The sequence below is a fragment of the Podarcis cretensis genome, assembly GCF_951804945.1.
Source record: "Podarcis cretensis genome assembly, chromosome: 1".
NCBI lineage: Eukaryota > Metazoa > Chordata > Lepidosauria > Squamata > Lacertidae > Podarcis > Podarcis cretensis.
In genome coordinates, this window is record NC_137170.1 from 130,354,477 (window position 1) to 130,367,927 (window position 13,451).

Sequence of the window (13,451 nt, forward strand, 5' to 3'; positions counted from 1 at the left end):
AGTCTCTGTCCATATGGGTACCATTTGTTGTTGTTGTTTAGTTGTTTAGTCGTGTCCAACTCTTCGTGACCCCCTGGACCAGAGCACGCCAGGCACTCCTGTCTTCCACTGCCTCCCACAGTTTGGTCAAACTCATGCTGGTAACTTCGAGAACACTGTCCAACCGTCTCGTCCTCTGTCATCCCCTTCTCCTTGTGCCCTCCATCTTTCCCAACATCAGGGTCTTTTCCAGGGAGTCTTCTCTTCTCATGAGGTGGCCAAAGTATTGGAGCCTCAGCTTCAGGATCTGTCCTTCCAGTGAGCACTCAGGGCTGATTTCCTTCAGAATAGAGAGGGTTGATCTTCATGCAGTCCATGGGACTCTCAAGAGTCTCCTCCAACACCATAATTCAAAAGCATCAATTCTTCGGCGATCAGCCTTCTTTATGGTCCAGCTCTCACTTCCATACATCACTACTGGGGAAACCATAGCTTTAACTATACGGACCTTTGTTGGCAAGGTGATGTCTCTGCTTTTTAAGATGCTGTATTGTACCACTGGGACGCGGGTAGCGCGGTGGGTTAAACCACAGAGCCTAGGACTTGCTGATCAGAAGGTCAGTGGTTCGGGTGAGCTCCCGTTGCTCGGTCCCAGCTCCTGCCAACCAAGCAATTCGAAAACACGTCAAAGTGCAAGTAGATAAATAGGTACCGTTCCAGCGGGAAGGTAAACGGCGTTTCCGTGTGCTGCTCTGGTTCACCAGAAGCAGCTTAGTCATGCTGGCCACATGACCCGGAAGCTGTACGCCGGCTCCCTCGGCCAGTAAAGCAAGATGAGCACCGCAACCCCAGAGTCGGCCACGACTGGACCTAATGGTCGGGGTCCTTTTACCTTTATGATGCTCGGCCCCCTCCCCACCCACCCAGACACCACACAATTCTTGCCCATGTCCTATGATGTTACACCCCTCTTTGGCTTCCCTCAGATTGATCCACAGCCCTGAGATTAAGAGTCTACTGACTGAGCTATCACAGTAATCTTATACCCATTTACCTAGGGGGCGCTGTGGGTTAAAGCCTCAGCGCCTAGGGCTTGCCGATCGAAAGGTCGGCGGTTCGAATCCCTGCGGCGGGGTGCGCTCCCGCTGCTCGGTCCCAGCGCCTGCCAACCTAGCAGTTCGAAAGCACCTCCGGGTGCAAGTAGATAAATAGGGACCGCTTACCAGCGGGAAGGTAAACGGCGTTTCCGTGTGAGGCTCTGGCTCTGGCTCTGGCTCTGACCAGAGCAGCGATGTCACGCTGGCCACGTGACCCGGAAGTGTCTCCGGACAGCGCTGGCCCCTGGCCTCTTAAGTGAGATGGGCGCACAACCCCAGAGTCTGTCAAGACTGGCCCGTACGGGCAGGGGTACCTTTACCTTTACCTTTAAGCCCCTTGAACTCAGTTCCCAGCAGACATGCCTAGGATTGTGCCTCACACGTTTTAACAGAAATGCAAATAGAGATAAGGCATCTGTGCAGGCAGAGATGACAGATATTGCCTGGTTCAGCCTAATCCCTCCAGAGCTTCTGCTGAAGCGAATACTCTCAGGGACTGAATGAAGTTAAACACAATGGATGAGTTGGAAGACCTCATCCTTGATATGTCACTGGTGGTAAGTCTGGTAAAATGGGTTTGCATGACTTAAGCGCTCTGTGGCTGCGTGAAAATACTTGTTTTTTTTTCTTAAAAAATAAAACTAACCCTGCTTAACCACAGACAAAGGCTGTGTCTCAGAGTCCTGCAATTAAAAAAGGCCAAGGCTTTTTCTCTCTCTCCGCACTCAGCCCAGAAGCAAGTCAAATCCTGCTACATTAAAAATATATTGCGGCGTGTCAATTGGGGCAGGCAAAAATAGAATTGTGTGGGTGGGAGTCTGCAATGATTTCGTATCACTATTTGGGTGAACGTTCCCTGCAAAGGGATGTTAGCCTTTACCCCAACCTTACCCCCCCTTTTTTTATTTAAGAATACTGCTAGTGGATTCAGCTTGCCTAATATACCGATCTATATTTATTGAAGCTGCAATTCTGTACCTGGTTACATGGCAGAAGAATGGGCTGTTTGCACCCTTCCTTTTAGAAAGATTTCTCATAAACAGCCTCATGTGCCTCCTCTACATGAGGTCTAGAGGGTGGCAACACGAGAACGGGGCCTTTTCTGCAGTGGCTCCCCATCTGTGTCCACCTTCATTATATACTTCATTATACAAAACTGCTACTCCAGGCCTTTGGCTGACTAACATAATAATAATATTTTTTTATTTATACCCTGCCCTTCCCGGTTCAGAAACCGGGCTCAGGGAGGCTAACAACAAATTTAAAACACTTAATGGATGCAACCAAAAACAGCATAAAATACAGTATAAAATGTGAATATCAATAAATTCAGAATTCAAAAATCAAAAATCAATTTAGGGAGGAAATCCATCCCATAAACATTTAGCTGGCTAAATTAGTCCTATTTGGGCCAGCGGGGAGACCAGAGGAGAATTAGCTGTGGGATCCCAGAGTGGGTAATCTTCATAAAAAGGGGAGGGGGAGGGAAGGAAGGAGAATAAAAGATCGGGCAAAGTTCAAATTGAAAGCCAGGCAGAATAGCTCTGTCTTACAGGCCCTGTGGAAGGAAGTTACCGGTAAATCCTGCAGGGCCCTGGTCTCATGGGGCAGAGCATTCCACCAGGTCGGAGCCATCACTGAGAAGGCCCTGGCCCTGGTGGAGGATAATCTGACTTCCTTAGGGCCCAGGACCTCTAAACTGTGATTATTCATGGACCTTAAGGTCCTCTGTGGGGCATATCAGGAGAGGCGGTCCCATAAATATGAGGGCCCTAAGCCACAAAGGGCATGTTAACATGTTATACCCCTTATAAATGTGTGTGTTTTTTGGGGGGTAGAGATGTGGGAAGGGAGTTTTATTGGTTTGTTTTGTTCTTGTTTAACTACCGGTATGTATTTTATCTGGTGTTTTTATCTTGTATTTTTATGCTGTGGACCATCCTGAGATCTACAGATAAAAGGAGGTTTACAATTTTCTATCTATCTGGAACAATAGAGAGAAGCTATAAGGATTGATAAAAGATGTTCCTAAATAAATACACTTTTCAAAAGCACAAAGAGATGGAGAGGCCTAGCTAGATTTCCCCAAATAGAGAATTCTATAGCATGGTGGTGGCGGCTGCAGAAAAGACCCCGTCTTTGGTACTTGTCCAAAAAAAGTTTGATTGAAAGGGGAACCAGAGAGTGACAGATGACAATCTTACATGGAAGGGCGGAATTTCTCGGGCGTTATGGATGCTGGGACAGATCTATGGTGCGATGAAAGCCTTATTACCCTTAAGAACTGGCCTGGGAGCCCTAGGAGAGAAGGAGTTATATAATAATAATAATAATAATTTATTATTTATACCCCGCCCATCTGGCTGGGTTTCCCCAGCCACTCTGGGCGGCTGCCAACAGAACCCTAAAATACAATAACCTGTTAAACATTAAAATGGGACGCGGGTGGCGCTGTGGGTTAAACCACAGAACCTAGGACTTGCAGATCAGAAGGTCGGCGGTTCGAATCCCCAGGACGGGGTGAGCTCCCGTCGCTTGGTCCCTGCTCCTGCCAACCTAGCAGTTCAAAAGCACATCAAAGTGCAAGTAGATAAATAGGTATCGCTCCAGCAGGAAGGTAAACGGCGTTTCCGTGCGCTGCTCTGGTTTGCCAGAAGCGGCTTAGTCCTGCTGGCCACATGACCCGGAAGCCGTACACTGGCTCCCTCGGCCAATAAAGCGAGATGAGCGCCGCAACCTCAGAGTCGGTCATGACTGGACATAATGGTCAGGGGTTCCTTCACCTTTATTAAACATTAAAAGCTTCCCTAAACAGGGCTGCCTTCAGATGTCTTCTAAAAGTTTGGTAGTTATTTTTCTCTTTGACATCTGGTGGGAGGGCGTTCCACAAGGCGGGTGCCACTACCGAGAAGGCCCTCTGCCTGATTCCCTGTAACTTGCCCTGTAACTTGCAGCGAGGGAACCACCAGAACCATGGAGGTGGAGACGCTCCTTCAGGTATACTGGACCAAAGCAGTTTAGGGCTTTAAAGGTCAGCACCGACACTTTGAGTTGTGCTCGGAAACATAATGGGAGCCAGTGTAGGTCTTTCAAGACCGGTGTTATATGGTCTCGGCAGCCGCTCCCAGTCACCAGTCTAGCTGCCGCATTCTGGATTAGTTGTAGTTTCCGGGTCACCTTCAAAGGTAGCCCCACATAGAATTGGATGCTAAGCAGGCTGCTATGCAGGAGCAATGGACCACTCTGTCCACAGGTGGCGCAATGGGTCGGTGCATCTTGCTGTTAACTAAAAGGTTGGTGGTTCGAGCCCACCCAGGCAGGATTCCTGAATTCCACGGGGTTGGACTAGATGGCCCTTGTGGATTCTTCAAGCTATACAATTCTACAATTCTATGTTTCTATTATAATTCTGTACCCAGCACAGAAGCAAGTAGGCTGCCAGAGGAGGAAAATCCAGTGTTCAGCAGCGGGCTGCTGCAGAAAGGACAAAGCAATCTGCCATCTAGTAACTTCTATGGGTTTATTTACGAGGCTGACATAGTGTCCAAGGTCTAGACCAGGGTTTCCCAAACTTGGGCCTCCAGCTCTTTTTGGACTACAACTCCCATCATCCCTAGCTAGCAGGACCAGTGGTCAGGGATGATGGGAATTGTAGTCCCAGAACAGCTGGCGATCCAAGTTTGGGAAACCCTGGTCTAGACAAGCTGGGTATGGGTGTGCTTTGAAACTTGCTGGGTACCCACAGGCAAGTCTCAACTTTTTAGTCTACCCTACTTCACAGGCTTGTTGTGATTTTTTTTTTTTAAAAAAAGTTGCTGTTTTTTTAACAAAAAGAAACAAATAAATACCAAATAAATGAGTAGAAAAGATGGCAAGTGTGTGTCAACAGCACGTCTTAACCCAAAAGGAAGGAACCTTTTATCATATGTGGTGGACCTGTCCCAAGGTGAAAGACTTCTGGGAAAAGATTTATAATGAATTGAAAAAAATATTGAAATATACATTTATAAAGAAACCAGAAGCCTTTCTTCTTGGAATAACAGGTTGGAATTGCCCAAGAAAGATGTTAAATTATTTTTGTATGCCACAACTGCTGCTCGTACTTTGTTAGCTAAAAAGTGGAAAACCCAAGAATTAAAACAATAGAAGAATGGCAGATGAAGTTGAGGGATTTTTCGGAGCTAGCCAACCTAACCGGAAGAGTCCGTGAAAAGAAGGAGGAGGAGTATCAGGAAGAGTGGATTAAATTTAATGATTACTTAGTTAAATATGTTAAGTTAAATTAACTGAAAACAGCTTGCAGATACTTAATTGGCTTAGGATTTTATTTATGTTAAGTGATGAATTATTATGTTTAATTTCATAATGTGAAGATCTAAGGATGTTAATGTTTAAGTTAAATTTTATAAGAACTGTGATTTGGAAAACCGTTAGAAGGATATGCAATGAAATTTAACGAAGGGGAAGCGAGGAAGTCACTTAATAATGTTAATAAGTGTAATATTCAATAAGGCTATGATTTATGTTTGTTTCTCTTATGTGTTTGTTTGTTTATAATGTTGTGAAAACTAATAAAAAAATTGAAAACAAAAACAAAAACAAAACAGTTCTTAACCCCGCAGCACAACTGAGCCATGACGTTAAAACATTGCGGATCACTTGATGCTTCCCAGAGGTTAGGTCCAGACATAACTTCCTTTCCCTGAAGACTCATGAAATAGACTCAAGTGTTTTCCAGAAACTCTGTTGCTGTTGTGGTGGGAAGTTTTAGTTGCTGAGGTTAAGCAGCTACTTACTTACTGGTAAGCGTATATGATGTTTTGTTCTGTGTGCGTTTTATAAATGTTGTTGTTCCAAGAGTTATTTCCCTGCCCTTCTTACCAAGCCAAGAGGCTGAGACAGAAGTCAGTTGCGAGTGCCTAACAACGGCAGTTCCTTAACCACACTCACACTGGAACCCACAAGCGAATTTTGCTTCCTTCCATACCCCAGAACCAGAATTTATCCAATATTGGGCAGACAGGGAAAAGCCAAGCCATTAAAGTTTTACAGGTCTCCAAAGTAAGGTAAAGGAAAAGGGACCCCTGACCATTAGGTCCAGTCGAGGACGACTCTGGGGTTGCGGCGCTCATCTCGCTTTATTGGCCGAGGGAGGCGGTGTACAGCTTCCGGGTCATGTGGCCAGCATGACTAAGCCGCTTCTGGCGAACCAAAGCAGCGCACGGAAATGCCGTTTACCTTCCCACCAAAGCGGTACCTATTTATCTACTTGCACTTTGACGTGCTTTTGAACTGCTAGGTGGGCAGGAGCAGGGACCGAGCAACGGGAGCTCACCCTGTCGCAGGGATTCGAACCGCCGACCTTCTGAACGGCAAGTTCTAGGCTCTGTGGTTTAACCCACAGCACCGTACTATAGCCTAAAAAACACCACGCCTACTCGTAAGCGCTCTGATTCATTGAAATGGGTTCCTTAATTCCACTCTAGGAAATATGGTTAGGACAGCAGCTTATGGGAAGGGTGAACTCAAACAGACTCAAATTTGGCCATTTGTCGTCTGCATCTTGCTGTAAATAGCAGAAGGGACTGTTGGCCTTCATCCTTAAGGCTGCTCTTGACGGCAGCCCTTCCCCCGCCCTCCATAGAAGTGAATGGAGTGTAGGGGAGAGCCTTTCCCACCAATTCATTGGTATGGAATGAAAAGAAAGAGACTGCATTATTATGGAGTCCCTGAAACCAGAGGTGTGGGGCAGAGAGGGGGGTACTGCTATACCAGAGCCAGAGCCAACAAAGGAAATCAGACTCTGAGCTCCACCCATCTTTAAAAAAAGTAAGTTTCTAGTCCTTGTGAATTAAAACTATAATGCAAATCTGAATCCTCTTTTTGTGAGAGGTGAAGGGAACCCAATCCACATACAGTGTCCTGGGCCCCAGAAAATCTTCCTGGCACCTTTTCCTCGAATTCAACTACCCTAGCCTGTACTGCTTGCTTCAGATTAATTAAAGCCGTGTGCTATACACACTAACTGGGGAGTAAATTCCTGAGATTTATTTCTGAGATAAAAGTGCTTACGTTTGCTTTGCATATCACACTGGAGTTCATGAGACACCAGCTCCACCCTTTAATATGATGTCAACTTTTCGCTTTTTCTTTTGGGCGGGGGATGTTTAACACAACTTCTTTAAACATTGAACTTTAGTGCATTTTAAAAGTTGTGTTATGAGAAGGGAAATGTCCCGGCCATAAAAAATGTGATTAAAAAAAGAATTCCCGTTGAAGTTGCACAATTCAGAGCATTCGGATTTAAATCTGTCCTGAAGCGACTAAACCGAATGAATGCCTGTGTATGCATTTAGGAGCAGCTGCTGTGGTGTGTGAATAACATTTTTGCGCAAGTAAAACGCTCAGAAAACAAGTGCTAAGTATTCCCACTGAGTTTCATGGCTACTCAAGAGTAGGCAGTAAAGCTGTGTGCTGTACACTGGCCTCTCCCTTAGATGGACATAGGTAAAGGTAATGGGACCCCTGACCATTAGGTCCAGTTGTGACTGACTCTGGGGTTGCGGTGCTCATCTCACTTTATTGGCCGAGGGAGCCGGCCCGGTACAAGCTTCCGGGTCATGTGGCCAGCATGACTAAGCCGCTTCTGGCAAACCAGAGCAGTGCACGGAAACGCCGTTTACCTTCCCGCTGGAGAGGTACCTATTTATCTACTTGCACTTTGATGTGCTTTCGAACTGCTAGGTTGGCAGGAGCTGGGACTGAGCAACGGGAGCTCACCCCGTAGTGGGGATTCAAACCGCTGACCTTCTGATCAGCAAGTCCTAGGCTCTGTGGTTTAACCCACAGCACCACCCGCGTCCCAGACGGACATATACTGCCCTCAAAATAATTACTTGGACAGTTACAAGGAGACATAGCTGCTATGCAACTAAACCCCTTCAAATCTGTATACTCTGCAGAATTCTTGATAATTATCCTTTCTCCCTTTAAAAATCAAAGGGTGTACAATTATCATGTTTAACATCCTGGTCTTTAAAGCGCTTACATATAAAATAAGGCACACTCCTTTCACTAGCAGGGTTCAAATAAGACTCGTGGAATCGGGACGCCGTTTCAGACCACCTGGAATCTACTGGGTGCTCTCCCAGCAGGGGACGTTTGAGGAGGGACGCAGCAGTGGTGTTTCCGGAAAAATTCATTTCTGGGAAAGAAACGGGACAACATCAGGAACGTTGCATATCTGATGTGACCTCATCCGGTCTGATCTCGGCCTGGGCTCTCTTTGAACGCCACCGCCCCGCCCCCCGCGCCGTCCATTCAAGCCTCAGAGAAAGTTTCTTTCAACTTTTCAGCAAAGGAATCCCACCGCCCGGGATCCGCCCACATTCCTCCCCGCCCCTGAGAGCCCTTTTATCTTCCCAGCCAATCGTAAGCAGAGCTGCGGAGACAACAGACCGCGCCATTGGCAGGGGCTGGGGTTGCGTGGCCCCGCCCGCCGCTCGGTTTGTGAATGGGGAAGGGGCGGCGTTCCATGGAACGCTCGGGCATAAATGCGTCCTTTCCCTTTTCTGCCGCTCCCCCGCCTCTTCCTCGTTTTGTAAGGGGCGTTCCATCGGCCGCTCCAGCCGCCGGAGAGACGGCTTGCATCTGCCAAACGCGGGGGCGCCGGCGGGATCTGTTCGGCTGCTTCTTAAACCCGGGTGTCGAGAGCGTGCGAAGAACCAGCCGAGTCAGCGCGGGGCGGAGGAACCACGCAGTAATTGGATTTTTAAAAATTACTGAAAAGCCCCTGGAGTAAAATGCGCGGATCAAGCGGGAGAAGCAATCGTAATCCGTTTAACTCTGAAGCCTAAAATCCCAGGCACATATATATATTTTTAAAGGAACGGAGAGCAGGGGAAATTGCCACGGAGGGACTTTCTCAAGGACTTGTTCTTCCGCACCCAACGCCTCCAAGGAAACTTTTTATATATAAAAAAGAAGAAAAACCCCATGGACTGATTTCGCGCGGCGGGGTAAAAAAGACTCGAGCCCTTGCGATTTCGTTGGGAACCAGGTACTTTTGGGACAAACCGAGGCGTGTGTTTTGAGTGTTGGAAAGACCCGTTCCGGAGGCGAGGCAAAGGCGGAGAGGCTTCCCGGTCCTGGCTGCTCCGCAGACGGATCCCTGCACAGCCCTTTGGCGAGCGATCGACGGGAGAGCCGGCTGAGCGAGCGATCCGCCCCTCCGCCTCCCCCACCCGAGAGCAGGCGGCTGCAAGAGCGAGCCAGCCCCGCCGCCTGACCCCTTCTGCAGCTCGCCCCGTTGGAGGAAAGTCGCGGAGGTCCGGCGGCTCTTGCCTTGGGAGCCCCGCGGCGCCAGGCTGCGCAGACCTCCCTGGTGCTCGGCGCTTCTCTCCCGGGTGCGCGCGTGCTCGGCTGCCCGCCGCTGCGCCGGATCATGGGCCGGGGAGCGGCGTGGTGCGGGAGGCGGGCGGCGCCCCTTCCTCCTCCTCCTCCTGCCGCGGGCCTGTGGGCCTTGGCTTGGTGCGCCCTGGTCTGGGGTCTCCCTCGGGGCGCCGTTGCGCAGCCTTACCAGGGCGAGAAGGGCATCTCGGTGCCGGACCACGGCTTCTGCCAGCCCATCTCCATCCCTCTGTGCACGGACATCGCCTACAACCAGACCATCTTGCCCAACCTGCTGGGCCACACGAGCCAGGAGGACGCGGGCCTGGAGGTGCACCAGTTCTACCCGCTGGTGAAAGTGCAGTGCTCGCCCGAGCTGCGCTTCTTTCTGTGCTCCATGTACGCGCCCGTCTGCACCGTCCTGGAGCGGGCCATCCCGCCTTGCCGCTCGCTCTGCGAGAGGGCGCGCCAGGGCTGCGAGGCCCTCATGAACAAGTTCGGCTTCCAGTGGCCCGAGCGCCTCCGCTGCGAGAACTTCCCCGTCCAGGGCGCCGACGAGATCTGCGTGGGCCAAAACACCTCGGACACCTCGGGGGGGACGGGCGGCGGCGCCCCCGGGGGCGGCTACCCCCCCGCCGCCTCCTCCTCGCCCGCTCCCCCTCTGCCCGACCCCCCGTCGCACCCTCTGCCCCCCTCCAGCTCGGCTTTCTCCTGCCCCCGCCAGCTCAAGGTGCCCCCTTACCTGGGCTACCGCTTCCTGGGCGAGAGGGACTGTGGCGCCCCCTGTGAGCCGGGCCTGCCCCACGGGCTGATGTACTTCAAAGAGGCGGAAGTCCGCTTTGCCCGCCTGCTGGTGGGCATCTGGTCCGTGCTGTGTTGCGCCTCCACCCTCTTCACCGTGCTGACCTACCTGGTGGACATGCGGCGCTTCAGCTACCCGGAGAGACCCATCATCTTCCTCTCGGGGTGCTACTTCATGGTGGCCGTGGCGTACGTGGCCGGCTTCGTCCTGGAAGACAAGGTGGTGTGCGTGGAACGCTTCTCCGAGGACGGCTACCGCACGGTGGTCCAGGGCACCAAGAAGGAAGGTTGCACCATCCTCTTCATGATCCTCTACTTCTTTGGCATGGCCAGTTCCATCTGGTGGGTCATCCTCTCGCTCACCTGGTTCCTGGCGGCCGGCATGAAGTGGGGCCATGAGGCCATTGAGGCCAACTCCCAATACTTCCACTTGGCCGCCTGGGCTGTGCCGGCCATCAAGACCATCACCATCCTGGCCATGGGGCAGGTGGACGGAGATGTTCTCAGTGGGGTCTGCTATGTGGGCATCTACAGCGTGGACGCCCTGCGGGGCTTCGTCTTGGCTCCGCTCTTCGTCTACCTCTTCATCGGCACCTCCTTCCTGCTGGCCGGCTTTGTGTCGCTCTTCCGGATCAGGACCATCATGAAGCACGATGGCACCAAGACTGAGAAGCTGGAGAAGCTGATGGTGAGGATCGGGGTCTTCAGCGTCCTCTACACAGTGCCGGCCACCATTGTGCTGGCCTGCTACTTCTACGAACAGGCCTTCCGGGACACCTGGGAGACAACCTGGCTCCTGCAGACCTGCAACAGCTACGCCATCCCTTGCCCTGCCAACGTGGCCCCCATGAGCCCCGACTTCACGGTCTTTGTCATCAAGTACCTCATGACCATGGTTGTAGGCATCACCACCGGCTTCTGGATTTGGACGGGCAAGACCCTCCAGTCCTGGCGCCGCTTCTACCACAGACTCAGCACCGGGAGCAAAGGGGAGACTGCTGTATGAGCCTCTTCTGCCACTCGCACCCGTCCCAGGCTGGTTGTCTCCCCAAAGCTGCTCTCTTGCTTCTTGTGGAGAAGACTTGCTTGTAGAAGGAAAGAGGGAACTGGTGAGACGCGAGCTGTTTTCCTTCAAACTCTGCCTCTTCTTCTTGCCACCGCAAAGATAAAGATGGTTGCTGGCTTGTTTCGCCTTGCAGGCTGGCCAAGTTGGAAGAGTTGAAGATTAAGTGTCCTTCTTAAGACTTAAATTTCTTAACCCTGTGAGAATTTCTTTACTTACCATCCTTCTTTTTAAAAAAAGTGCTGCAGTATCTGTTCAAAGGGAAATGTTAGGATTGTGCCAAGGATAGAAGCTGGGGAGACAGCATAGGAAGGGGAGAAAAGCAATATATTCCCTCCCCCCAAAAAAAATTGGTCACATTTGTGGATTTATGTGCTGTCAGATTGGAAGTTCCTAACTCCCCCACCCCAAATCCAGAGTCCTGGTTCACAGCCTTTGTCATCTGCATCCTGGCAGATTTTATTTTTTTCAGACAACGCTGCAAATTGCTCCCTGTACTTCTATTTTGTGTGTCTTCTGTCTGCAAACTTCTTTAGCAATCTTCAGTTCCATCCTCTGCATGACTTACTCAGAAAGCCATCCCTTTAATTTCAAGACTCTTACTCCCAAGTAAGTATGTGCATGGGATTTTAGCATCCTATATAGACTTACTTGTGAGCAAGACCCCACTGGGTCTTCCTCCTGAGTAGACCCGTTTAGGATTTCCCTGTTAAGTTTCACTGACTTCTGTGAAACTTCTCTCCTGAGTTAATGCATGTTAAATAGGCTCTGCGGGAGAAAAATTCTCCTCTACTTCAGCTTTAAAAGTTTCCCCCCCAAATGAATCCCTGCTTTGGCAGAAGGTATCTTGCTGGGGTGGGGGAGGAGAGGAGCTTTTCTGTGTAGGATTCTGAAAAAAGAATTGACATGTTGATTTTCAGTAGAATGCGATTTACCCTCTTCCCTTTTGTTAGCGGAGACAAAAGAGAAACAAAAGTGTATTTCTCTGTGGCAAGGCATAAGCATGGGATCAGTTTTTTATGGGGAAACTTAACAAAGAATTTGTTGAGGTTCAGCCATGGAGCTCCTTGGCTCAGGCAGGTCCACATTCCTTTTATGAACACAAGAGGGAAGTTTCGGAAAGGTCTCCTGTTTAACTCAATCTGAGACTCTCACCCACTGTTGTTTGTTTTTTTAAAAATGGGAGTTTTAATTTGGAACACTTGACAAAACAGGCCACATCAAAATACGCAAAGCAGGCGGTTACAATATCTCTTGGTCACAAGGCTGCAGTTTCCTCTGCTAATTACAGAGATCACCCTTAAATACTGAAAAAGGGGGAAAGACTTTGAAACCGACAACTGCAGCAAAAAGATATTTTATCAGCCCAGACCTAAATCCCGTTCTCTGTTCACGTGCTTTTAAAAGCCCGTTGAAATCAGTGTTATAGTTTCTTTTTTAAAAATCTAATTCTGTGCTGGGTTGTGGAGAAATATAGATTTTATCGGAAACGAGATTTTCAGTGCACCCCTGTCCATTTTTACGCTGATATAAGTTCTGCTGGGTTCGCTGGGGCTTATTCTGTAGTGAATGTGTTAATTTATGACCACCATCCAGCAAAAAGCTGTCTTAAGGCCACAAACCTGTGCACACATAACCAGGAAAAAAAAGTTCCACACAGTGGTGCTTACTTAGGATCCGAGTGGCCTTTAATTAATCATCTCTAACTTAAGTCCCATTGATGGGGAATAATGACATGTCCCAATCAGCTAAAATTTTGGGTTGTGCTCAAGCTGTTAAATGAATGGTAAACTGCAGTTGCTGGTTTCTCTTCTTTCTAAACTGGGCAGTTCTTTTTTTAAAAAAAAAAGCATAATACATGTTCAGAGTCTGCCCTGCTGTATTCTGGGAGTAAGGAATAATTCTGAGTAGACCACCGTAGGAAGGTGCTGTCAGTCTCTTTCCTTGAACCTTGTTAAATAGAAAGTCTTCTGAAATAAAAAGAGGGAAAGGGTGTTTTCAGCACAGCATCATCATATGTGAAATTCTCCAGACAGCCATTGAGCAAAATAAATTAAGTTTTACTTCAGAAGCATTTCATGTTCCTTTCTGAAACGTTCCAGTGCTCTCAAGTCTCTTAAATT

At 49.2% G+C, this 13,451-nt stretch overlaps 1 protein-coding gene and 1 long non-coding RNA gene across 2 annotated transcripts in view; both read left to right on the top strand.

The window, feature by feature from the left end:
- The window catches only part of LOC307220863, a 176,447-nt gene that overhangs the window by 26,569 nt on the left and 136,427 nt on the right, over positions 1-13,451 (top strand). The gene's annotated exons all lie outside the window — the stretch shown is intronic.
- On the top strand, positions 9,384-13,352 carry FZD7 (frizzled class receptor 7). Its single transcript, XM_079968056.1, has one exon. The coding sequence runs from the start codon at positions 9,520-9,522 to the stop codon at positions 11,269-11,271; it is 1,752 nt and encodes a 583-aa protein (XP_079824182.1). The 5' UTR covers positions 9,384-9,519; the 3' UTR covers positions 11,272-13,352.